This window comes from Piliocolobus tephrosceles, chromosome 10 (assembly GCF_002776525.5).
Source record: "Piliocolobus tephrosceles isolate RC106 chromosome 10, ASM277652v3, whole genome shotgun sequence".
Taxonomy (NCBI): domain Eukaryota; kingdom Metazoa; phylum Chordata; class Mammalia; order Primates; family Cercopithecidae; genus Piliocolobus; species Piliocolobus tephrosceles.
This window is the reverse complement of record NC_045443.1, coordinates 10,929,697-10,955,606: the sequence shown is the minus strand read 5'-3', so window position 1 is coordinate 10,955,606 and position 25,910 is coordinate 10,929,697. Positions and strand designations below refer to the sequence as shown.

Below are 25,910 nucleotides of genomic sequence, written 5' to 3'. Positions count from 1 at the left end.
TCTCCTGCCTCGGCCTCCCGAGTGGCTGGGATTGCAGGCACGTGCCACCACGCCCGGCTAATTCCTTTTTTTTGTTTGTTTTTTGAGACGGTGTCACACTCTGTCTCCCAGGCTGGAGTGCAGTATCGCGATCTCGGCTCACTGCAACCTCCTCTTCCCGGGTTCAAGAGATTCTCCTGCCTCTGCCAGGACTACAGGCGTCCGCCACCGCGCTTGGCTAATTTTTGTATTTTTGGTAGAGACGAGGGTTTCACCATATTGCCCAGGCTGGTCTAGAACTCCTGACCTTGTAATCCGCCCGCCTCGGCCTCCCAAAGTGCTGGGATTACAGGCATGAGCCGCCGCGCCCGGCCTTAGGCTAATTTTTGTATTTACACGTTGGCCAGGCTGGTCTCCAGTTCTTGACTTCAAGTGAGCCCCTGGCCTGAGCCTCCCAAAGTGTTGGAATTACAGGCGTGAGCCACCAGGCCGGGTCTCCTATTATTTTATGTGATAAAAAGTAGAGAGCAGGCCGGGGCCGTGTTTCCTGCCTGTAATCCCAGCACTTTGGAGGCCTAAAACGGTAGAGTAGTTTAAACCCAGGAATTAAAGACCAGCCTGGGCAGTATACTGAGACCCCGTCTCTATTTTAAAAAAAAGAAAAGAAAAAGAAAGGAAAGAAAGTAGGGTAGTTTGACAAAAGTTTAAAAAGCCAGGGTATGGGCCGGGCGCGGTGACTCACGCCCGTAATCCCAGCACTTTGGGAGGCCAAGGCGAACGGATCACGAGGTCAGGAGTTCGAGACCAGCCAGGCCAACATGGCGAAACCCCATCTCTACTAAAAATACAAAAATTAGCTGGGCGTGGTGGCGCACACCTGTAATCTCAGCAACTCTGGAGGCTGAGGCAGGAGAATCACTTGAACCCGGGAGGCGTGGGATGCAGTGGGCCGAGATCCTGCCATTGCACCCGGTATCCCGCCATTGCACTCCAGCCTGGGCAATAAGAGTGAAACTCCGTCTCAAAACAAAACAAAACAAAAAAAGCCAGAGTATGAAATATATAAGAATTTGCAGCAGAATAATATGACTCCAGGATGTGACAGCTGTAAAGGGTAAGCAGGCCGAATATCAAGGTCCCTTCTTGGCTGAGCAAGATTGCAGAGAACAAAGGCCATGCACAGGTTTACGAAGCTGGAACAAGGTACAGGACCCAGATCTTCTGATGTTTATTTCATCGTTACACGCTCATTTATCATGTATCCACTCATTCAAGGAGCATTTACTAAATTCCAGGATGACATAAGGGTAACATATAAACTTCACCCCAATCTTCACCTCAATGCTCATGATCCTTTTAAAATTATCTCGAGGGAAAGAGAAGCCCATCAAAGACAGTCCTGAGAAAGCTGGAGCTGTTCATCTGTATTCGGAGTTTAACAGAATGAAACGCCTGGGTCGGGGTGTCAGCTGGAATTGACGGTGTACGGTGCGCACGAGGGAATCTCCCTACCGGGAGCAGTGAGTTGTCATCCCGGGTAGACAGCGAGCTCCCGGAGCCACGCGGCCGCAGGGGGGCGAGGGCGGCGAGACCCCTTGCCGGCGTGAGCGCAGCCGTGGCTCTCCAGGCGGGGTGCAGACCGGACGGCGCGGCTTGCGGCTCGCGGCTGGGCGCCGCCCGGCTCCTCCTTAACCCGCGCCGGGAGGCGGTGGCGGCGGCGGCCGGCGGGCGGGGGAGGGGGAGGGGCGCGGAGCGCGGCGCGGAGGCCGGGGAGGAGCCGGGGCCTGCAGCGGAGCCGAGCCGAGCCCGAGCCCGCGCCGAGCCCTGACACTGTCCGTCAGCCTTCTGGCTCCCCGGGAGCCCGAACTGGCCGGAGCCCGAGCGGTGGCAGCGCTGGGAGCCCCACGCGCCGAAGGGAGCGGACCGGACAGGACGGCCCTAGAGGAGGCGCTGCCGCCACAGTAGCAGGGACCGGAGTCTCGAGCCGCGGCCTCCCGGACCGTGCTGCCCAGGCCAGCTCAGCGAGAGCCGGGAGTACGAAAGCCCCACCCTCTGGGGCACCCCGGGAGCGGAGGCGGGAGCGGGGACGCGAGCAACCTCTCCCCCTGTTGGAGAGAAAAGACCCTTACCACTCGGGTGAGGGAAAGAAGAGACCCGTGGGCGGACGCCGCTCTTCTGCCTAGAGGCGAGGAAGACCCCTGTACTGGCCGGGGAGGAGACCCCCAGAAGTGGAAAGAGGGGAGCTTTCCGCAGAGAAGCAGAGTGAGACCACCCTAGCGCGCCCCCGCCCCTCCAAACACACACTCTCAACAGTTGAGGACTTTCGAGGCAAAGAGAGAGAGGGCTCTGCCTATGGAGTAGGCACCCTCGGCCCACCAGTATTCACAGGGGACAGGAGTCCTTACGTTCAGAAGCCACTCCAGGGAAAGAAGAGGAATCGGCTTTCAGCCTTCTGGAGAGGGGAACACCTCCCCCTCAACTTCCTCGTGCCTAGACAGTGGAACGGGGTAGAGCCCCTCCGCTCAGATCTCCAGCGGACAGAAAGAGCCCTCCAACTCAGAAAGATCCAGTTTGGGGGGGAGGGGAACTCCCCCAAGGGGGAGGAGACAACTCCTGGTTGGGAGAGGCTCCTCCCCTCCTCCCCAGGGTAACAAGCAGGGTGTGGGGGGTGTGCCACCTTCCCCAAGTAGGACCTCCTTCTCCTCCTCCTCCCTTGGCTCCTCATCCTCAGGGGACCAAGTTCCCCTCACCAACTTGGGAGGCTCAGCCAAGTTCAGGAAGAGCCACTGAGGATGAGAGCCGTCACCTGCCTCTGAAGAGGGGAGTCCCTCCAGCCCCAAACTCCAGTACCAAGTGGTTCCCTCCCTTTGCCGGGGGAACCTTGGAGACAGGTTAGTGCTTTCTTTCATCTTCTCTCTGTCATCGTCTGGCACTAGTGGGTGTAGGGGGTTGAGCTGGTGGATCGTGGGTTTCACTACCGGGGAAGACAGAGTGATGACTCAGAAAATCCAGTGGGAAATGGGATCCAAGGGCCTCCTGGATTTGAACTCACATCTTGCGGCAGAAGCTCTGAGAAATGGGTTTCTTAGTGTTTGGGGACTAAAGGGATGGGATTCATTTTAGGTCCCTTAGGGAAGCCGATGTTTTCATGCTGAGGAAAAGGGATATCAGAAAACGGCTGCATTTTGAGAACATGCGTACTGGGTACACAACCTAACCAGTGGTAAGACTCCCATACCGCCCTTCACCCTTGGGCCTTTTCACCTGGAGAGCGGGTTCTCATGAAAATCACGGTGGCATCTGGTGTCCTGGCCTTGCCCAGGGCATGCCGAGGTCAGCTTAGTGTTCACCAGAGGTGTTCCCTCCAGCTTACTGCAATGACTGCTCCCTTGACAAGAAAAGCAATCTGTTCCTGCTCATCCTATCTCAGATACCAAGAGGCCTCCTCTCCTGACATTTCCATTGCTAGCTGGATGTATGCCTCTGCCCATAAAATCCAAAGGGAAAATGGGAATCCCACATGTTCTGAGGCGAGAAGAAAGTGTGCGGGGGAATGCCAGCTCCTGGGTTGAAGCGCTTCCTTGATGCTGGCCCTGTACCACTGCCCCAGTCTCCTTCTCAGCTCCTGTTTTTTGCTCACAATTCTTCAGGAAAAAGTAGATCCTGGATACGAAGGGAGGAGGGCTGCTGCTCCACTTCTCTCCAGATTTCCACCTAAACAAGTTGATCACTGGAGAGATTTCACTTTTGAGGAGTATATAAAGTTTCCTTCCAGAAAAGTACCTAATAGTCTCATCCTCTCCCTTCCTGTTTCTTGTTCAGTTCTGAGTTCCCGGAACCTTGAAGTTTTCCTTCATAAGCTAGGGAATTATCAAAGTCCAGAATCTTCAGAAAAGGCAGGAAAAGGGTACCAGGAAATCCTCCCCTGAAGCCTGGGCTGTTTTTAGGAGAGGTCACTGGCTGGGTGTCTGCTTTCCTGCCTCGCCATTAGCAGATACCTTATCTTTTGTCTCATAGCAAGGACAAGATGTGAAGGAGGCTTCATCTGACTTGGCCTTTCATATTTCCTCCTCTTTCTGGGGCATGGGTGAGGTCTACCTAAGTTCCTGAGCACATTCACTTGTCCTGGAAGCTACTGGTGGTATATGAGATAGGGCACAGGTTTGTGTGGCTGTGCTGTAGGACAACATGCATATACTTCTTAATTCAGGTGAGTGTGGCTCTCTCTGTTTCAAGTGGGTAAGTGTGTGGAGATAGGTACTTATGTGCTTTTCAGACTATACTCCAGTTACCTAGAATTGTGTGTTTCTGGTGGGCCTCTAGAAGCAGGTGCCCCTGTTCAAGGACATGGAGAGGTGGTAAAGATGCCCACCTGAGGGGAGAGGCTTGGCCTCCCCCAGCCAGTGGGAGCCCTCATGACGGTCTACAGGACAGTCCTTTAAGCAGCAGGGCAGCCCAGTCTCAGGTTGGGATCATTTCTTCTAGTACTAATAAGAGAGCTTCATTGCTGATACTGCTGCTCTCAAAAGGATGAGGATCCTTGACTCCTAACTCCGGAGCTCCCTCCCCCACCTTTTACAAAAGAGGCCACTCTGGTTAACAGCAGCCTGTTTCTTATGAAGTACTTCACCAGATGCTGGCCTGCACCTGCCTGAATGGCTCAGGGTGAACTATATCACAACACCTCCAAGTCCGCCACCACCACAGTTTAACTGGTCCTGTTTGGACCGAGTTCCCTAACCCTCCTTGCCTCTCTGGAATCAGTTAGAAGCAAGGTAGGTGGCTACTGAGTGGGATTAACTGTGGTTTGGAGAGTACTTTCCCAGACCATGTTTTATGACTACACTTAATTCTCCCTGGAAGATAAGAGATGATAGTCCCTCATTCCTTCATCCTTGGAGTCTTCCTGATCCTAGCATTATCTAGTACTGCGTGGTTATCTCCAAAGGAAAAGTTTGAGATTCCGACATCCTGAAAACCATTGCAGACTCAGTGCAGGCTTTGTAATGCAAACCACTGCAGGCTTGCTGCTTCCACTCCTATCTATAGTCTGTCAGTTTGCTAATTTTTAATTTCTAGTATTCTCATTTTTCCCCATTCAAAAACAATAGCTACACTTATTTAGCACTTACAAAGTGCTCTAAAAATATTAACTCGAGGTAATCCTTACAACAATCAAAATAGTGGAGCTGGGATTGAAACTCAGGCAGCTTGACCAGGCGCGGTGGCTCACGCCTGTAATCCCAGCACTTGGGGAGGCTGAGACGGGAAGATCATCTGAGCTCAGGAGTTTGAGACCAGCCTGGCCAACATGGTGAAACCCCGTCTCTACGAAAAATACAAAAATTAGCCGGGCGTGGTGGCAGGCGCCTTAATCCCAGCTACTTGGGAGGCAGAGGCAGGAGAATCGTTTGAACCTGGGAGGCTGAGGTTGCAATGAGCTGAGATAAAGCCATTGCACTCAACCTGGGGGACAAGAGCGAGACTTCTGTCTCAGAAAAAAAAAAAAAGAAAGAAAGAAACTCAGGCAGCCCAACTCCTCATGTGCTACACCTAGCCACTGCCCTCTTTGTTCTGGCATTCTGTATGGGGCAGCAAGTTATCACATGTTAATACCTGACATTGGCATGAGAACAATTAGTGGCCTTTCAGATAAAATGGGAAGAAAACTGAGCCTGTTATTGTGGATCTTACATGTTTCATCCAGGATCAGTCTTTCACTCCCAGAATGTCTATCTGTCTGTCTCTGCCTTTCTCCCAGTTCTGTAGTCTTCATTAGGCGTCCTGTGGATGTGATGGAGCCTGCCCTTTGGCTGCCTTTCCCAGCTTCTATGGGTATTTCCTTTCAGTCTTCCAGCTCACAGAGAAGAATGTGGCCTGACTCAGGTTCTGCCCAAGCCCCGTGGCACAAAGAGGTCTGGGTAACTAGGTTGGTTGGACTGAAAAATGGAAGTACCTCTTGTTTGCCTTTCTAATAATAGCCCTGAACATTAGCCTCATGCCATTATTTTGGGGAGCATGGAATGTGTGGAAGCCACGAGCTCATTAAGTTTCATTCACTTCCCTCCAGGGATGATGCTTTGGCAGGGTTTATGAGTTCATCTCTTTTATTGAAGGGGAAAACTGAGGCATCAAGACTTCACTGGGGGCCTGGCATGGTGGCTCACACCTGTAATCCCAGCACTTTGGGAGACTGAGACAGGTAAATCACCCGAGGTCAGGAGTTCACGAACAGTCAGGCCAACATGGTGAAACCCCGTCTCTACTAAAAATACAAAAATTAGCTGGGCGTGGTGGCACGTGCCTATTATCCCAGTTTCTCGGGAGGCTGAGAAAGGAAAATCGCTTGAACCTGGGAGACGGAGGTTGCAGTGAGCCGAGATCGCACCACTGTACTCCAGCCTGGGCCACAGAGCGAGGCGTTGTCTCTAAAAAAAAAAAAAAAAAAAAGACCTCATCAGAGAGGCAAGGGATGGTTAGGGACAGTCCAGGAGGATTTGGAATAGAACCAAGGAACCTCAGTCTCTGAGGCTGTACACACTGGGCTGCCCTTCACAAATGGGGAAGTGAAGGGGGTGAGGGAGTGGAATGGGTCAAAGGAGAACGGTGCTGAAAGATCAAAAGGATCAGATGCTACATACTGCTTGTAGCTGGTGAGATCTGAATATATTTTGAGTGCTGGGGGCTGTATCTGGAGGGCTGACTGGAAGGGGGCTGGAGAAAGGTTGAATTTAACCTCAGTGTCCTAAGCTGGTGCTGGGGTAAGGGTAGGGAAGGGCATAGAACAACTTGCAGAAGGCTAAGAGTGCTTCCCTTTCAGGCACTCACTGTGATGGGCATGTGCCAAGTGGGTTCTTCTGTAAGCCCTCTAAACACTTTAAATCCACTCTCATGCCCCTGTCCAATGTTGGAAAAATTGTTTCAAATGAAATATCAACTGAAGGCCTCTGTGCTCTTAAGATGAAATTCCTAGGGATCTTTAGAAGGAGATAATAGGGAATAGCGCAGAACTACTTTAGGGACCTCCCCATCTGGGGAGGACCCAGGAGGACCCTGGTCATTGGAAACCTGCTCATTGGCATGCCACTCTTCAGTGCGGATGACCCAGCTACAGGACTGTGATCCTGCTACAAGTACCCTGCTATAGCCCAGGGGCTGGGGTGTTTTGACTTAGTAGTATTGGAAGGTGTGAGGTTCCTGGAATGATTAAGTGTTCCTGTTAGTTTCCAAGTTTCCATGGATGGTTAGGGCAAGGTGGTAGTGGGATGAAGAGGAGGATGGTGGGAGAGAAGCTAAGGATAAAGGGGAAAGGCTTTATGACGCTATTTATAAACATGCCATCCCTCTCCCTCTGCCCCTTTTCTCCTGTCCAACAATTCTTGGGTTACAGTTGGGTCTCTTGCTGCCCCAGCCCCTGAGACACTAAGGTGTTTCCTTTAGCCTTGTGGAGTGGGCATGTTGCTGGTTAGGAGCACAGGGCTGGGTACATGTGCACACATGCAGATTGCCATCTGCGTGGGTGGGCCTTGGGGAGAGGGGAGCAAGTGAGAATGCTGACCCCTAGGAGAAAAGCTTAAGGGTCAAGGGCAGAAGAATCACTACCTAGGATAGAAGAGGGAGCTGAGACCCTGAAAGATGTGATGGGGTCAGGAGAGAGGGGGACATGGTCCGATCTGCTGTTGAGTTTTAGACTGCAAAGTGTGTGGATCTGTTGTATTTTATGGATACGCTTGTGCATATATCTAGCTGTGGATTTAGAGATCACTTACATCATATGTTTCTGTTCAGGATTCTGAACTTTGAGGCGGTCTAGTCCTGGCTCCTCAGGGGAAATGCCCTGGTGGGACTGAGGAAGACAATGTTAGCTGGAATCTGGCGGCTGTGCAGGCACAAACCTGTTAGGCAGCAAGTGCTTAGGGGTTGCTGGCATCAGCTCTAGGGGAGTGCCAAATGGCTACCTAGTGCTTCCTGCCAGCCTTTCTAGACCCTGCCATACAGATAGCACCCATCGTTCTTCACCTTCCCTCAGCAAGACGTCGCTGTAGCTATACCTCTCTGCTGGCAAGAGCGCCCAGGCAGTGTGGGTGGCAGCAGGGCGTGCAAACATCAGGCGTAGGCGGCCTGGCAGCTCCAGGAGTTTGCATGGAGGTGCAGCGAGCGTGCCTGCCTGGCTGGGAAGGAAGGAGAGAGGAGGAGGGCGGAGAAGGGGAGCCAGCTCCAAGCCCCAGAGTGGCTATTTTTAGCCAGGCTATCTGATTGTTACCGGTAGGCTCACAGCTGGGTGTCTCCCTGGCTGGGTGAAGCCCAGCAGGCTGAGAGGTGGGAAGTCCTTGTAGATGACTTCTTCCTGGTGTTGGTGTCTGTGGGCGGGAGCATGCAAGGGGTAGCTTAAAAAGTGTGAGGGCAGCTGTGTACTCAGGATGTGTTGCTTCTGTGTGTGACTTTGTGCTCTGGTGGTAATGTATGCTGTGTATGTAGTCGTGATCTCTGTGTATGTGCTTCACTGTTTATGTATCTGTCTGCTGGTTGTCATGTATAATTTATGCCTGGGATATATCTAATATGCCTCAGGTGCACATGTGTGTGGGATAAAAAGGGCAAGTGCTTGTCATATATCTAGTAGGAAACGTCTTTAAAAGTGTTGGTGTGTGCTTCACCCATGTATGTTTGTATTTAGGTAGACCTTTTCTTTACATGGACATTGATGCCATCTGGATGTCGTATGAAAATACAACAGGTGTCACATGATTGGAGAATGGACTTTAATTTCACCTGCTAAGTGGGGTTTTCCTTTTTTCAAACTCATTCCTACGTAGTTTAAAAATACTATGTTGTAGGGCTATAAGTAAGGTGAATTGAGGAAATAGCTCATTTTGGTGTGAAGTCTGATCTCTTTCAGTCCTATATGGAGAGGCCTTTTGGCTGTGCTCCACGTTAAGCTGTAGGGTAACTAGCAGTCCATCATCTGGTAGATAGATCTGCTTGGGGATTCTGAGAACACCTGGTGGAAGGCCATGCCATGGGTGTCTTATGGGAATGAGAGTAGGAAGAAACTCTCCTTCCCTCATACAAAAGGATTTGAGTATTACTTGCCCCCAGTATTTTTGTCTCCTCTTTGTCTTCTTCTCTGCAGAACCCAGAAGTACCATGGCTTCTGACCTAGAGAGCAGCCTCACCTCCATAGACTGGCTTCCCCAGCTGACCCTCCGAGCTACCATCGAGAAGCTTGGAAGTGCCTCCCAGGCTGGGCCTCCCGGGAGCAGCCGCAAGTGTTCACCAGGCTCACCCACAGATCCCAATGCCACCCTGAGCAAAGATGAGGCAGCAGTTCACCAGGACGGCAAGCCACGATACAGCTATGCCACCCTCATCACCTATGCCATCAACTCGTCTCCAGCCAAGAAGATGACGCTCAGCGAGATTTACCGCTGGATCTGTGATAACTTCCCCTATTACAAGAATGCTGGCATTGGTTGGAAGGTGGGAATGCTTCTGTAATTTTGGCTTAGATTTAGCCTTCAACAACCTTTTTCTCTACTTTTGTTTCTTCCTGTAACCTGTTCAGTTTACTCTGGCTTGTCTCAGAGATGTGAAAACTTAACATCTCATATGTTCTGCCCCCTACTGTTTTTCAGAGTTGAACAACTTTTATAAGGTATGTTACGGAAGCTCCAAGCCATTAAGTATAGTGATGGGGATGGCAGGACACTGTTGCTTATCACACCCTCTTATCTTCTTTTTTTTTTTTTTTTTTTGAGACAGAGTCTCGTACTGTCGCCCGGGCTGGAGTGCAATGGCATGATCTCAGCTCACTGCAACCTCCACCTCCCAGGTTCAAGCGATTCTCCTGCCTCAGTTTCCTGAGTAGCTGGGATTACAGGTGCCCGCCACCATGCCTGGCTGATTTTTTTATATTTTTAGTAGAGACAGGGTTTCGCTATGTTGGCTAGGCTGGTCTCGAACTCCAGACCTCATGATCTGCCCGCCTCAGCCTCCCAAAGTGCTGAGATTACAGGCATGAGCCACTATGCCCGGCCCACACCCTCTTGTCTTCTGTCCCTCAAAGAGGATATTCATTCATTTCACAAATGTTTATTACCATTCTACGATGTTCCAGTCACTTCGCAAGGCATGGCATCACTCCTTCCTACCTAGAGGTAGGAATCTAATCTAGATCATCAGATTTCCATAGCTCCGTTGCACAGTCATCATCTTTTGAAAAGCTGCATTCCAAGAAAAATAATAATATAATTAGGTTCTTTACTAACAGCTGGCTACCAAGCAAGTAATGAGAAGCTAAGTTGTTTGGCTGGAGACGAAGAAAGAAGGGGCTCCTCTCCCAAGCAAAGAAGGAAGGCTGATATGCTCAATTTTTTGGAGCAGTAGCTCATTTGTCAGTTGCTGAGTAGGAATGGGAACTTAATATGTAGTTCTCTCACTCTGTAAATCCCCATTTGACATACAAACCATGTAGTAAGTTGGAGACTATTGAAAGCACTCAGCTTTCTTTTCTTTTTTTTCTTTTTTTGCAGGGGTGGGGGACAGGGTCTCACTCTGTTGCCTAGACTGGAGTGCAATAGCATGATCTCGGCTCACCGTAACCTCCGCCTCCCGGGTTCAAGCGATTCTCCTGCCTCAGCCTCCTGAGTAGCTGGGATTACAGGTGTGCGCCACTGCTGCCTGGCTAATTTTTGTATTTTTAGTAGAGACGGGGTTTCACCATGTTGGCCAGGCTGGTCTTGAACTCCTGACCTCAAGTGATCTACTTGCCCTGACCTCCCAAAATGCAATTACAGGTGTGAGCCACTGCACCCAGCCTCATTTTTTTTTTTTTTTTTTTGACACTGAGTCTTGCTTTGTCGCCCAGGCTAGAGTGCAGTAGTGCAATCTTGGCTCACTGCAACCTCCGCCTCTTAGGTTCAAGTGATTCTTCTGCCTTAGCCTCCCGAGTAGCTGGGATTACAGGCGCCTACCACTGTAACCAGCTAATTTTTTTGTATTTTTAGTAGAGACGGGGTGTCACCATGTTTTCTGGGCTGGTCTCGAACTCCTGACCTCAAATGATCCACCTCCTGCCTCGGCCTCCCAAAGTGCTGGGATTATAGTTGTGAGCCAACGCATCTGGCCTTTTTTTTTTTTTTTTTTTTTGAGACGGAGTCTCGCTCTGTCGCCCAGGCTGGAGGCTGGAGTGCAGTGGCCGGATCTCAGCTCACTGCAAGCTCCGCCTCCTGGGTTCACGCCATTCTCCTGCCTCAGCCTCCCAAGTAGCTGGGACTACAGGCGCCCGCCACCTCGCCCGGCTAGTTTTTTGTATATTTTTTAGTAGAGACGGGGTTTCACCGGGTTAGCCAGGATGGTCTCGATCTTCTGACCTCGTGATCCGCCCGTCTCGGCCTCCCAAAGTGCTGGGATTGCAGGCTTGAGCCACCGCGCCCGGCCGGTTTTTTTTTTTTTTTTTAAAGACAGGCTCTTACTGTGTCACCCAGGCTGGATTGTAGTGGTACAATCACAGCTCACTGCAGCTTGAACCTGGGCTCAAGCAATCCTCCCACCTCAGCCTCCTGAGTAGCTCGGACTACAGGCATGCACCACCATGCACAGGAACTTTTTTTTATTTTGTAGAAATGAGGTCTCACTATGTTGCCCAGGCTGTTCTCAGGCTCCTGGACACAAGTGATCCTCCCATCTCGGCCTCCAAAGATGCTGGAATTACAGGCATGAGCCATTATGCCTGGCCCATTGAGCTTTCCCTTTGTAAATATGTCCCTCCTAGCTACCATAACCCCCAACCCCACCCAACACACACATTTTTTTTTTTTTTTTTTTTTGAGATGGTGTTTCGCTCTTGTTATCTAGGCTGGAATGCAGTGGCACGATCTAGGCTCACTGCAACCTCTGCCTCCTGGGTTCAAGCGATTCTCCTGTCTCAGCCTCCTGAGTAGCTGGGATTAGAGGCACGTGCCACCACGCCCGGCTAATTTTTTGTATTTTTAGTAGAGATGGGGTTTCAACATGTCGGCTAGGCTGGTCTCGATCTCCTGACCTCAGGTGATCAGCCCATCTCGGCCTCCCAAAGTGTTGGGATTATAGGCGTGAGCCACCATGCCCGGCCCCAACACACTTATACAATATTTCTTTCCTCCGAATGTGAACATTCTATGGGCTACTGAGAAAATGAAGGTGATCTGTGTTTTTGTTTCACTCATAATGTATATAAAAAGTTGTAAAACATTGTTCTTTTGCTATCAGTAGGGTAGATTGAGGAACTGGGCAGATGTGATTGTGAGGCATTTATATACCTGTCAGTTGGCTGGAAAGATTGAAAAACTATATAATCAGTTTTTCAGAAGCATTAGTAATCAAATTTGTAGCCATTCCCTCCCATCAGTTTAATCTCTGCATTTTTCTTATCTCATTGCTGTTGCTATTTGGTGCATAATTCCCTCCATCAGTGTAGTTAAGAGGTACTAAGCTTACCCTGATACTTCAACTCCATGGTTTATTATGTTTTTTTGTGTGTCCCTCTGTGTTCTATTGGAAAATTTTCTGCTCCGCACAATGCTCAGGCCTAACTTGCTTCTCTGCATCTCCAGAATTCAATACGGCACAACCTTTCTCTCAACAAGTGTTTCCGGAAGGTGCCCAGACCTCGGGATGACCCTGGGAAGGTAAGAGACTCCTATAAGCATTGAAAGGAGGAGCAGGAAGGGGAGTGAAATAGTTGACAGCCCAGAGTCCCATGGCTGTTTTAATTACCCAGAAGAGGAATTCATGCTAATTAGAGAAGCATCTTTATTTTTTCTTAGAGGAAGCTTGGTTGTCAAGCTTGTGGGCCCCCAGGAGAATGGGTGACTAAGGAAGGCTGTGAGGCTGGGCGCGGTGGCTCATGCCTGTAATCCCAGCACTTTGGGAGGCCGAGGCGGGCGGATCAACTGAGGTCAGGAGTTCAAGACCAGCCTAGTTAACACGGTGAAACCCCGTCTCTACTAAAAATACAAAAAATTAACTGGGCGTGGTGGTGCATGCCTGTAATCCCAGCTACTCAGGAGGCTGAGGCAGGAGAATTGCTTGAATCTGGGAGGCAGAGTTTGCAGTGAGCTGAGATCGCACCATTGCACTCTAGTCTGGGCAACAAGAGTGAAACTCCATCTCAAAAAATAAAAAAACAGACTGTGAAATCTTTTTTTTTTTTTTTTTTAAATAGAAATACTTAGGGTAAAGTTGACTTTCATGCTCCCCCTTTTTGTGTGGCACTCTTTTTTCCTAGATGTAAAAGGTAGACTTAATAACCTTTGTACAAACATCTCTATAGAAAAGTCCCTGGTGTTTCCCCCATAAAAGAGAAGGGATGGATCATTCTCTCCATTTGACAGATGTGGATGCTAAAGTCCAAGCAAGTTTTGCCTCAGGTCAGAAGGGAAGGGAGAGGCTGTGTCTGGACATTTTCAGCTCTTTGAGCTAGATGCCATTGTTCTGCCCCTCCAAAACAATCGAGGCCTGTGTTTGGACCACAGGAGTACCTCTGGCATATTCAGTGAGTTTCTAGGACAAATTTGCTCTTCATTAATACCCAGAACCCTGGGAGGTTCTGAATGTAATGATTTTGTTTTCTGTGGGGATGGGATCTCCTTCCAGGGTTCCTATTGGACAATTGACACCTGCCCTGACATTTCCCGAAAGAGAAGACACCCTCCAGATGATGATGTAAGTTCCCAGCTCATGGGGAGATGCCATATCTGAGCCAGCTGTTCCTTCCACCTCCTCTTGTGGATGTTCAGTCCTGTCAGAGGCAAAGGTGGAAGACATACCAGCAGAGGGGAAACCGTGGGTCTTGGAGGATGTTGTGCCTCTGCTTATAGATTTCCTTTTCTTCACAACCCTCAGCTGTCCCAGGACTCACCAGAACAGGAGGCAAGCAAGAGCCCGCGGGGAGGCGTTCCAGGGAGTGGGGAAGCCTCACTGCCTCCTGAGGGGAATCCACAGATGTCACTTCAGAGCCCCACATCTATTGCTAGCTACAGCCAGGTAGGAGCAGATATGGCAGGGGTCATGGGATGGGTGGTGAATAGATTCAGATGTGTCCCTGTTTATTCAGAATTATGTATTGAGTATCTGTGATATATGAGGCAGATAAATTGAGAAAGAAGGGGAAAGCAAAAGAGGGAAATAGAAATAGAAAGGCACAGCAGGACTTTGAGAAAGATCAGGATGAAAAAGCTGGGCACAGTGGCTCATGCCTGTAATCTCAGTACTTTGGGAGGTCGAGGCAGGCGGATCACTTGAGTCCAGGAGCTTGAGACCAGCCTATCCAACATGCCAAAACCCCATCTCTACTAAAAATACAAAATTAGCTGGGCGCGGTGGCGTGCGCCTGTAGTTGCTGCTACTCAGGAGGCTGAGGCATGAGAATCACTTGAACCCAGGAGGTGGAGGTTGCTGTAAGCTGAGATCACGCCACTACACTCCAGCCTGGGCGACAGAGCAAGACCCTGCCTCAGAAACAAACAAACAAGAAGAAGAAATGGAGACTGATGAGAGGAAGAGGGTAGATTCAAGATAAGAACCAATGAGCAGAGAAGGAGAAAATGATGCTGGGCCGTTGAAGAGCTGGGCGAGGATTAAGAGGACAGGCAGGAGAGCCTGGTGACCATCGAAGGATTTTATTGGTCCCTCAGCTGGGACACTGATCAGGAATTTCTTACCTGTTTTTGCAGGGCACAGGATCTGTGGATGATGGAGCAGTGGCAGCAGGGTCTTCAGGTCGAGAAAGTGCTGAGGGTCCCCCTCCCCTCTATAACACCAACCACGACTTTAAATTCTCCTACTCAGAGATCAACTTTCAGGATCTAAGTTGGTCCTTCCGCAACCTCTATAAGTCCATGCTGGAGAAGTCCTCTTCCTCCTCTCAGCACGGTGAGTCTGGAGTTGGGATGGTTACCTGGAGACTTTTTTATCTTGATGAACAAGTGGTGACATTTTCTTTTTTCCCTTTTTTTCAATTTTTATTTTTTTTTTGAGACAGGGTCTCACTCTGTCGCCCAAACTGGAGTACAGTGGCACGATCTCGGCTCACTGCAACCTCTGCCTCATGGGTTCAAACGATTCTCTCACCTCAACTTCTCAAATAGTTGGGAGTACAGGCACGTGCTACCATGCTTGGCTGATTTTTGTTTTTTTATTTTTATTGGTTTTTGAGACAGGGTCTCACTCGGTTGCCCAGGCTGGAGTGCAGTGGCGAGATCTTGGCTCACTGCAACCTCCGCCTCCTGGGTTCAAGCAATTCTGCTTCCTCAGCCTTCCAAGTAGCTCAGACTACAGGTGCACGCTGCTACGCCCAGCTAATTTTTGTACTTTTAGTAGAGACAGAGTTTCGCTGTGTTGGCTAGGCTGGTCTCGAACTCCTGACCTCAGGTAATCCGCCCTCCTCAGCCTCCCAAAGTGCTGGGATTACAGGTGTGAGCCACTGTGCCCGGCTTAAGTTTTGTATTTTTAGTAGAGACAGGGTTGCACCATGTTGGCTGGGCAGGTCTCGAACTCCTGGGCTCAAGTAAGTCATCTACCTACCTCAGCCTTCCAAAGTGCTGGGGTTACAGGTGTGAGCCACCGTGCCCGGCCATATTTCTTTATTTCTTTCTTTTTTTTTTTTTTTTTTGAGACGGAGTCTTGCTGTGTCCCCCGAGCTGGAGTGCAGTGGCCTGATCTCAGCTCACTGCAAGCTCCGCCTCCTGGGTTTACGCCATTCTCCTGCCTCAGCCTCCGGAGTAGCTGGGACTACAGGCGCCCGCCACCACGCCCGGCTAGTTTTTTGTATTTTTAGTAGAGACGGTGTTTCACCGTGTTAGCCAGGATGGTCTCGATCTCCTGACCTCGTGATCCGCCCGTCTCGGCCTCCCAAAGTGCTGGGATTACAGGCTTGAGCCACCGCGCCCGGCCGCTTCTTTGTTTCTTTTTTTTTTTTTTTTTTTTTCCTGAGGCGGAGTTTCGCTTTTTTGTCGCTCAGGCTGGAGAGCAGTGTTGCAATCTCGGTCTACTGCAACCTCGGCCTCCTGGGTTCAAGCAATTCTCCTGTCTCAGCCTCTCAATTAGCTGGGATTACAGGCTCCTGCCACCACGCCCAGCTAATTTTTGTATTTTTTAGTAGAGATGGGGTTTCACCATGTTGGCCAGACTGGTCTTGTACTCCTGACCTCAGGTGATCCACTCACCTCAGCCTCCCAAAGTGCTGGGATTACAGGCATGAGCCACCGCGCCTGACCCGTATTTCTTATTTTTAACACAAAGAGAGGTATCACTACTCAGAGGAAATATTTCATGAACTAAAACTGTTTGGAGTAAAGCGAGCTTATCTGTCCTTGTGCAAATACAGCTGTTTCAGGAGGCAAGCTAGGTTATTAGCTTCAGAAAGTGAGTTGGAGGATTGCCCCTTTCAGAACTAAGGGCAGTGATTTTAGGGGCTGCAGGCGAGTCATTTGCAGGATGACCACGAGGGGGCAGCAGCAGTACCCTCTCCCCAAGAATCCCTGCGTTTCAGGAACAGTTTCTTTTTACTTTTTAGTGCGTTTATATTTATGTTAGTTTTATTGTGAAAAATTGCAAACAGATGCAAAAGTGTGGAGAAAAATATAATAAACCCCTGTGTTCCATCGCCCAACTTTAACAGTTATCAGTATTTTATTAGGCTTGTTCTGTTTACCACTGAGCCTTCTAAAAATTGGAATAATTTAATGGAATTCACATATACCATGTCATTCCACTCATAAATACAATTTTGATATACATCCCTAAATGATGACTTTCTTCTAGTTATCTACCATGACATTATCACTCCTAACAGAATTGATAATACATCCTTAATATCAGCTGGTATCTTGTCCGTGCACATTTTCCTAATTATCATGTGAGAATGACTTAAAGTTTTTATCGGGAGGCCCCTTGAGAGAACATCTGGTTCAGCCCTCTGCAATATCTCTGTGTTCGTTTTTAAAATAACTTAGAGACGGTGGTTGAGGTTGACTTCAGGTGAGGCCCTGGACCTTCTCGTTCTGTGCAGTGGCCCTATGTTAGCAGCAGGGGCTGAATGGAATGATAAAAACTGGTTAGTCACTTTTTGGAAAACTTATATGAATTTTCATGAATTCTTCTTGTATGACCCAGGGGATCAATTTCTAGAGTTGTGTTCCAAGACTGTAGCATTTGCTTGAGAAATGAATTCAACTCAGGTGGATTCCATTGGTTGCTTGGAGGTGGGAACGCAAGAAACCGTCAAAAAGAAAGTAAAACATTAGATTGGGTGAGGACAGCCTCGAGTTCACTCAAGTTTTATTGTGACCGAAAGCCCCTAGCCTCAGGCTTTGGTTCTTCCTGGCCTGTCTGCTTGAGAAATAACTCCATCCTGTCTCTGCTCCGTACCCAAGCTACATCTGTTTATAGAGAATACAGGAATTAGTTGACAGTAGCAGAGTGTAGAGAAAATAAGGAAGAGGAGGTAATAGACGACCAATGGCTTTGTTTTGTTTCTGATTTACTTTTTTTCCCCCCTAAACACTAGATGACCAGGGATGGTTTCTTTTTTAAAGTTCACCTGCTGGGAAACTGTGATTTCAGGCCTACAGCCAAATCCCTAAAAAGTAGCATTAAACGCTACACGCTGACCATTTTAGTAAGATTTCAGTGGTCTTCACACTGTCAGGGCCCTCCTCTAACCTAAGTGCCTTCCTGTCTCTAGTACTTGCCAGGAGGGCCACAGGGATCTTTGCTGCTCTAGAACGTTCTCAACCTTTTAACTCCACAGTTTCAGTCTGAGGCTTTCCATCACAAGCCAGGGAAAATCCCATTTTGTGAAAAATGCATTGCCTAAGTCACTTGCCTGCCTCCTCCCCACCTGCAGGCTTTTCTTCTCTCTTGGGGGACATCCCACCCTCGAACAACTACTACATGTATCAGCAGCAGCAGCCACCGCCACCTCAACAGCAGCAGCAGCAGACGCCACAGCCGCCTCCCCAGCAATCCCAGCCACAACAGCAGCAGGCATCTGCCCAGGGCCCCTCAGCTGTAGGCGGTGCTCCTCCACTGCACACCCCAAGCCCGGATGGTTGTACCCCACCAGGGGGAAAGCAAGCTGGGGCAGAAGGCTATGGGCCTCCCCCTGTGATGGCCATGCATCCACCCCCCCTGCAGCACGGAGGCTACCACCCTCATCAGCACCATCCCCACTCCCACCCTGCCCAGCAGCCACCACCTCCACAGCCGCAGGCACAGGGCCAGGCTGCCGTCAACAACACTGGCTTCGGTGAGTAAGGAGGGCGCAGAGTGATCTAGAGGACGGTGGGGTGATGTCCTTGTACCGACTCCGACATGGAGGTGCAGTTAGTTAGGAAATGAACGATGGGTCTTTCAGGCTTTGCTCCTTCATGTGGGCTAATCTGAACGAAGTTAGTACTTAGAGCTCTGTCTTATAGAATTCTTGGATCAATTGAGATTGTTTTACATGTTCTCCTGACTAGGAGCCTGGCTGTACCTAAAGCATAGATAGCTTTTCCAGTCCTAAACCCCAGGGAGGGAGAGTCCAAAACTGGGAAATGCAACTGATAGTCTGTATAGATGCAGGAATCTTGCATGTCATCAGCCTGGTATCAGCTGACTGCTGTCTTATACTTCACTGTATCTTATGATCCACTTTCCCCTCCTCTTTACAGCCTTTCCTTCTGACTGGTGCTCTAATATTGACTCTTTAAAGGAAAGCTTCAAGATGGTGAATCGGCTCAACTGGTCCAGCATTGAGCAGTCACAATTCTCAGGTTAGTGATCAAAGGATGGAGGAAGAGAGGGATACACTGTAAGGGAAAACCCAATAGAAACTAGAACCGGAAGGGGGGGTGTTAGTTGGTTCCAGAATTTAGGATTTCATTGTTTTTCTTTCTTTCTTTCTTTCTTGTTTTTTGAGACAGAGTCTCGCTCTGTCACCCAGGCTGGAGTGCAGTGGCGTGATCTCGGCTCACTGCAACCTCCACCTCCCGGGCTCACGCCATTCTCCTGCCTCAGCCTCCCAAGTATCTGGGACTACAGGCACCTGCCACCACGCCTGGCTAATGTTTTTGTATTTTTAGTAGAGACAGGATTTCTCCATGTTGGTCAAGCTGGTCTCGAACTCCCGACCTCAGGTGATCCACCCGCCTCGGCCTCCCAAAGTGCTAGGATTACAGGCATGAGCCACCACACCCAGCCTCTTTTTACACAGGATGGATAGTATTTACATTATTTTCAAGTTAACTCAAATTAATCTTGTCTTAACTCACAATATGGCAGTGAATTATCCTAGTCCATTCTGTCTTTGGGAGAGAGAAGGCCCTCAGGAATTTAGAAGCCCTAGACCACTATTTTGTAATTTTGTCACCACTTACTGATACAGTGTGACCTTGGCTGAGTCACTCAGTCACGTTGAACAGTTATCTTACTCATCAGTAAGATGGAGATTATAAGAATTTGGTAAGGGATCAAGGGGAATGAGAGTGTGAAAATGCAGAGCTCTGAAAGATGTACATTGTTATTGTTAGTGCCTGTTACCAGTGGGGGTGATTGATGGTGTGTTTGGAACGGTGAGAGAGGGCTGGGTCTGATAGGGGCTTCCTACCTCTGCATGTTTGCATTGCTTGCTTCCCTCTTTGTAGAACTGATGGAGAGTCTACGACAGGCAGAGCAGAAGAACTGGACCCTCGATCAGCATCACATTGCCAATCTGTGTGACTCCCTCAACCACTTCCTTACTCAGACTGGTCACGTGCCCCCTCAAGGGGGTGCCCACCGCCCACCAGCCCCTGCCCGTATTGCTGACTCCTGTGCCCTCACCAGTGGCAAACAGGAGTCCGCCATGAGCCAAGGTACTGCACAAAGCCAGTTGCCATGGAGGTGGAGACTATGTAGAAAAGGAAGCGTAGCAGAAAGGCAAAAGAGAACTGAGAGAAAGGATTTTCTGGGGCAGTGACCCAAATTGAGCAGTAGAGCTAGTTTATCAGTGACTGAATATCTGTTGAATCAGCAAAGTTCTAAACTGAAAAATGCAAAAGAAATAGACTGTATGATTCCTTTTTAGACCTCAGTTTGGGAGATCAGAATTACTTACGAAAAGGGAGGAGATTTGTTAGAGAAAGGCCCTGTTTTAAATTGTGTCTCAGTAATCCCTACCTCCTGGGTGATACCAGATGAAATCGTGGTTCTATACTTACGTGATCTTCAAACAAGTGAAATGAGAGAGATGTCATAATTATGTTCCTGTTTCTTGCTTTTTTTTTTTTTTTTTTTTTTTTTTTTGAGATGGGGTCTTGCTGTGTCGCCCAGACTCTGGAGTTTAGTGGTGTGATCACAGCTCGCTGCAACCTTGACCTCCTGGAGCTCAGGTGATCCTCCCACTTTAGCCTCCTGAGTAGCTAGGACTACAGGTGTGTACCACCATGTCCAGCTAATTTTTTTTTGTATTTTGTATATAGCTGGGATTTTACCATGTTGCCCAGGCTATCTTCAAACTCTTGGGCTCAAGGGATCTGCCCACCTCGGCTGCCCAAAGTGTTGGGATTACAGGCATGAGCCACCATACCTCGCCCTATGTTTCTATATTTTTCATTCTTATATCTTTCCTATTTCACAATTGTACTATCCATTTCTTTTTACCCTCAGTGGTGAGGAGTGACAGCTTTTGCAGAAAGCCTTCATGCCTGCAGGAGCTACAGAACAGGGCAGGGAAGAGAGAAGGAGGATGGGAGCAAGGGTATATTTTTTTCGTCCCTGCTTTGTTGAGTACAGTGACCCCCCGACTCAAGTAACTCTTGTCTTGCTTTGGCAGTGAACTCTTATGGGCACCCACAAGCTCCCCACCTCTACCCTGGCCCATCACCAATGTACCCAATCCCCACCCAGGACTCAGCAGGATACAATCGCCCAGGTAAGAGCCAGGAAGCTTGTTTCGAAACCGTTGTACTCTGATGAGTTGTTTTGCTTTCCTTTGACTCTGAGCTGGCATTCTGTGCATTTTTGCCTGCATCTCACAGGAGGGAATGAGCCTTTATAATTCCCACGGCTGGAGGATGGGCTACCTGCTAAGGAGGTATATGTCAGGGGAGACTAACGAAGACAGATGTCCCTTCCCTTCCCCTTCCCTTCCCCTAGCCTTCCCCTACCCTTCTTCTTCTCCTACCCTTCCCCTTCCCTTCCCCTTTTCTTTTCTTTTCGACAGAGTCTCGCTCTGTTGCCCAGACTGGAGTACAGTGGTGCGATCTTGGCTCACTGCAACCTCCACCTCCTGGGTTCAAATGATTCTCCTGCTTCAGCCTCCCAAGTAGCTGGGACTACAGGCCCACACCACGATGCCTGGCTAATGTTTGTATTTTTAGTAGAGGCAGGGTTTTACCATGTTGGCTAGGCTTGTCTTGAACTCCTGACCTCAAGTGATCTGCCCGCCTCTGCCTCCCAAAGTGCTGGGATTACAGGCATGAGCCACTGCCCCCGGCTAGATGTACTTTAAAATTAGTAACTGCAATAGTAAAAGGAAGTGAAAGCATACATATAAGCAAAAGATAGCTATGTGCAACATTTATGTGTGGCCTTAGAATCTAGATGGAAGATGTGCTCAGGCAAATAAAATGAATTTGTTATTCACACATACTTGCTTTGTGCCCATGTCTGCTTTCCTGTCACCTGATCTCCAGAATCGGGGGTCTGGGATTGAACTATCTCTGACAGTGGGGGTGGGGTCGGGAGACACTAAGTTACCATAGACAGAACAAAATGAACAGATCCTTCACATTTAGACACGTATAGAAAAATCACTGTTATTCTGCCTAACCACAAGTGTTTTCAGTTTTGGGGGTGACGTCTGACTCTCTGTATTCTTTGTCCATATAATATAAATACAAATTTCTATACTATTTCTTTTTTTTTTTTTTTTTTTTTTTTTTTTGAGACGGAGTCTCGCTCTGTCGCCCAGGCTGGAGTGCAGTGGCCTGATCTCAGCTCACTGCAAGCTCTGCCTCCCGGGTTCACGCCATTCTCCTGCCTCAGCCTCCCGAGTAGCTGGGACTACAGGCGCCCGCCAACACGCCCGGCTAATTTTTTGTATTTTAGTAGAGACAGGGTTTCACCGTGTTAGCCAGGATGGTCTCGATCTCCTGACCTCGTGATCCGCCCGTCTCGGCCTCCCAAAGTGCTGGGATTACAGGCTTGAGCCACCGCGCCCGGCCCAATTTCTATACTATTTCATGTGATATTATCTTCTGTTTGTTTGTTTGAGTCAGAGTCTTGTTCTGTTGCCCAGGCTGGAGTGCAGTAGGCAATGGTGTGATCCTGGCTCACTGCAACCTCCGCCTCCCAGGTTCAAGTGATTCTCAAGCCTCAGCCTCCCGAGCAGCTGGGATTACAGGCGCCCACCACTGTGCCTGGCTAATTTTTAGTTTTTAGTAGAGACAGGGTTTCACCATGTTGGCCAGTCTGGTCTAGAACTCCTGAACTCAGGTGATCCACCCATCTTGGCCTCTCAAAGTGCTGGGATTATAGGCATGAGCCACTGTGCCTGGCCATATGATATTATCTTCTGTATGTTATTTTATCGTTATTATATGTTTTCAGAAGTATAATTTTTTTTGAGACGGAGTCTTGCTCTGTTACCCAGGCTGGAGTGCAGTGGCACAGTCTTGGCTCACTGTAACCTCTGCCTCCCGGGTTCAAGCTCTTCTCCTGCTTCAGCCTTCTGAGTAGCTGGGACTACAGGCACGTGTCACCATGCCCTGCCAATTTTTTGTATTTTTAGTAGAGACGGGATTGGGCCATGTTGGCCAGGCTGGTCTCGAACTCCTGACCTTGTGATCGCCTGCCTTGGCCTCCCAAAGTGCTGGGATTACAGGCGTGAGCCACTGCGCCTGGCGTCAGAAATATAATTTTTAATGGCAGCATAATATTTAATTGCTGTGGAATGTAATTAGCTCTAGTTTATTTCCTGAGACCTCACTGAAATGGTGGCCTGCAACCAAAAATAACTCCAGCTGATAAGGGCGATAACGTCGCAAGGCCTTCTTCGTGGTGGTATCTGGGGCTGAGCACAATCCTTCTAAATTGAGGGACCAGCTTCCCATCCACTCTCCTTTTACTCTTTCTTTCTTTCTAACAGCACACCATATGGTCCCTCGGCCGCCGGTGCCACCTCCTGGTGCCAACGAGGAGATCCCTGATGACTTCGACTGGGACTTAATCACTTAGTGCATCACAGAGTGTGGAGATCAGCCCAGGGCCGCATGGTGGAGTCTGGCCGTGGAGAAAGAGCAACCCCAACCCGTCCCTCCCCCCACGTCTGTATATAGACATAGATCCTCTTTTTGTTCTTTCTCTGTCGGAGAAGCCACTGCAAGATGCTGCCGAAGATAACCCCCTCTTTCCTGCCTCGTTCTTCTCTCTTCCTTCCTGTTTTTTCCTAGTTCTTTTATTATTATTCTTATATTATTATTATTATTATTATTATTGGTTATATACTGTCTGTAGTCTCCTGTCCCTACATCATGGATCATGTCCACCTCTTGCTAATTTAAAATCATCAGGCTGGAAGATGAAGCCATGATAGCTACAGAGAAAAGTTTCAGACTCCAATTTACCTTTCTCTTGGAGAAACTCAATGCTGATCCCACCTTTTGGCCCTAAATTGTTTTTTGTTCCCATCAGTTTCAGGCCAGGACTGGAGAGGCCACATTACCAAGTAGAAAGGGTCTGAAACATTACTTGGCAGCCGAGAATTTGGAGGTTTTAAAATGGTGCTAATTCTGTCCTCTGAGGTCTTCCTTGTCCCTTTATACCTTCAATCCTTACTTCTGCCAGTCTGCATTTCCTATTGGCGTGAAAGTGATGATGGTGGTGCAGGAGGGTGACAGTAAAATCCTAGTGGAATTGGAGACCTGGGTTGGAAGGGATGGAGTATAAGTCAGTGTGAAACTGAGTGTACACTGCCATGTTACATCGGTGTCCGTTGGCTTGTTTCGAGCCCATTGTGTAAGAAGATAGGATTGGTTTTAGCCCAAACTCTGCTTCTATGGTAGGGCATGAGGACAACTATTCAGCATAGTTTTAGCTTCTTGGAGATGATTCCAACTGAACTATTTTGGCCTTTTAAACAATTTTCTCTGAAAATTAACTGTGGCTCTTATTTGCATTTACGAATTATCTTCCTATCCCTTTTTCCCATTCAGCAAATATTAGTTTGTCCTCCTTTAATTGTTTGCCCAAATCTTCCACCCATCTTTCTTCTTCCCCCATTTTCTGGGATTCTCAAGAAAGAAAAAGTAACCCATTATCACTCTGAGTTTTGTAGTTTTGTCGTGTCCAAGACCTGATGGGAATCTCATTCCCACCTCTCATAGCAGAACCAAACCTTTAGTGTTGGTGGTAGGAGGATGGGGAGAGGAAAAGGGAGCTGGCAAGGAAATGGAGAGGGAATATTTTAGTTCTTTAAATATATAGGCAGATGCTTCTCGTGGAATCTAGATCATCCGGCTGAAGCTTTTGCAAGTAGGGTTTGAGAGGTGAAGGAGATTGGTGGAGGCGAGTAAATACTCTAGAAGCAAGAGTTCAGTGAGGGCCAAGGGGGACCCCCAGAAAAAGGTATAGAGCGAACTCATCTCTTGTACAAGGGGTGGCCATGACTTACTGTTGCAAAGTACTCAGTGTATATTTAATGTTTATTGTTGAATTTTAGTTATGAGAGGGAAGAACAATTTTATTTCTGTCCTTATTTCACTTGCTGAAAAGCTGTGGGACAAAATGTATGGAATAGACAAGGCCACTTTCTTTGTGATTTCTGCTTTTCATTCATGTTATTTTATTTACCCATGATTTCCAAGAGATTTGGCTTTCTGCTCTCCTGTTCTTTTCTTTCATCCACCCCTTTCCTTTTTTTGGAAGGGGGTTATATATGAGAGTTTATTGAAGAAGTCCAGTGAGGCTGAAGTAAAGGGGCAAGATAGGGCAGTTAACTAAAGAGCACTTTATTTCTTTGAAGCCTTTGTAAGAAAGAAATGGGGGTGCGAGTGGCTTGAATCTCCCATGACGTTGGAGGGCACTTAGTGGGGTTGAAGTATGACATAATATTTCCCATTGGGGAAAGGAGAATTTCTCTTAGAGGGTGGCAAAATGCCTTTGCCCAGTGTCTCTATTTTAGGCATCTTTTCCTTCCTTATTCCTTCCAGTCAGGGTGTGTCCTACACATAACTTCCCATTAGTTCTCCTCAATATTCCCCCATTGTAAATGATCACTCCTCTTTTCTAAACCCTTTTCCTGTTCAGATCCATACAGGATTTGCAAGGGTAGACTGAATCATACATGCAAATGCCCCTTGTTCATCTGTGTCTTCTGCAAACTAGTCTCATGAAGAATTCTGGTGTGCAGCCAGGGTAGTGAAGTTTGGTTCTGGGACTGGAGATTGGCCATTTGGCCTCCTGAGATTCCAGCTCCCTTCCACCAAGCCCAGTCTTGCTACATGGCACAGGGCAAACCTGACTCCCTTTGGGCCTCAGTTTCCCCTCCCCTTCATGAAACAAAAAGAATACTACTTTTTCTTGTTGGTCTAGCATTGCCGGACACAAAGTGTAGTCATTATTGTTGTATTGGGTGATGTGTGCAAAATTGCAGAAGCTCACTGCCTATAAGAGGAAATAAGAGAGAAAGTGGAGGAGAGGGACAAAAGGAGTAATTATTTGGTATAGATCCATCCATCCCAACCTTTCTCTCCTCAGTCCCTGCTCCTCATGTTTCTGGTTTGGTGAGTCCATTGTGCCACCACCCATAATGCTTTGCATTGCTGCATCCTGGGAAGGGGGTATGTGGTCTCACAAGTTGTTGTCATTGTTTTTTTGCATGCTTTCTTAATAAAAAAAAAAAAAAGAATGTTTACAGTTTTATCTTA

General features: G+C 48.5%; 1 protein-coding gene across 2 annotated transcripts; it reads left to right on the top strand.

Annotated features, from left to right (window-relative positions):
- The first annotated feature begins 1,747 nt into the window (after positions 1-1,747).
- Positions 1,748-25,910, top strand: FOXJ2 (forkhead box J2). 2 transcript variants are annotated; one of them, XM_023192382.1, is made up of 12 exons: positions 1,748-2,870; positions 3,103-3,202; positions 9,113-9,459; positions 12,573-12,647; positions 13,615-13,683; positions 13,864-14,004; positions 14,694-14,892; positions 17,867-18,268; positions 18,675-18,776; positions 19,647-19,856; positions 20,816-20,914; positions 23,132-25,910. In XM_023192382.1, the coding sequence occupies exons 3-12, from the start codon at positions 9,127-9,129 to the stop codon at positions 23,218-23,220; spliced, it is 1,719 nt and encodes a 572-aa protein (XP_023048150.1). In that variant the 5' UTR covers positions 1,748-2,870; positions 3,103-3,202; positions 9,113-9,126; the 3' UTR covers positions 23,221-25,910. The 2 variants fall into 2 exon arrangements, with proteins under 2 accessions (XP_023048150.1, XP_023048148.1); XM_023192380.1 differs by lacking the exon at positions 3,103-3,202.

Bases quoted from the DNA above. Each gene is read 5' to 3' on its own strand.
- FOXJ2 (XM_023192380.1), top strand. From the start codon at position 9,127: ATGGCTTCTGACCTAGAGAGCAGCCTCACCTCCATAGACTGGCTTCCC. The intron at 12,648-13,614 runs GTAAGAGACTCC...ATCTCCTTCCAG, and splicing joins CTCGGGATGACCCTGGGAAG to GGTTCCTATTGGACAATTGA. The intron at 14,893-17,866 runs GTGAGTCTGGAG...CCCCACCTGCAG, and splicing joins CTCTTCCTCCTCTCAGCACG to GCTTTTCTTCTCTCTTGGGG.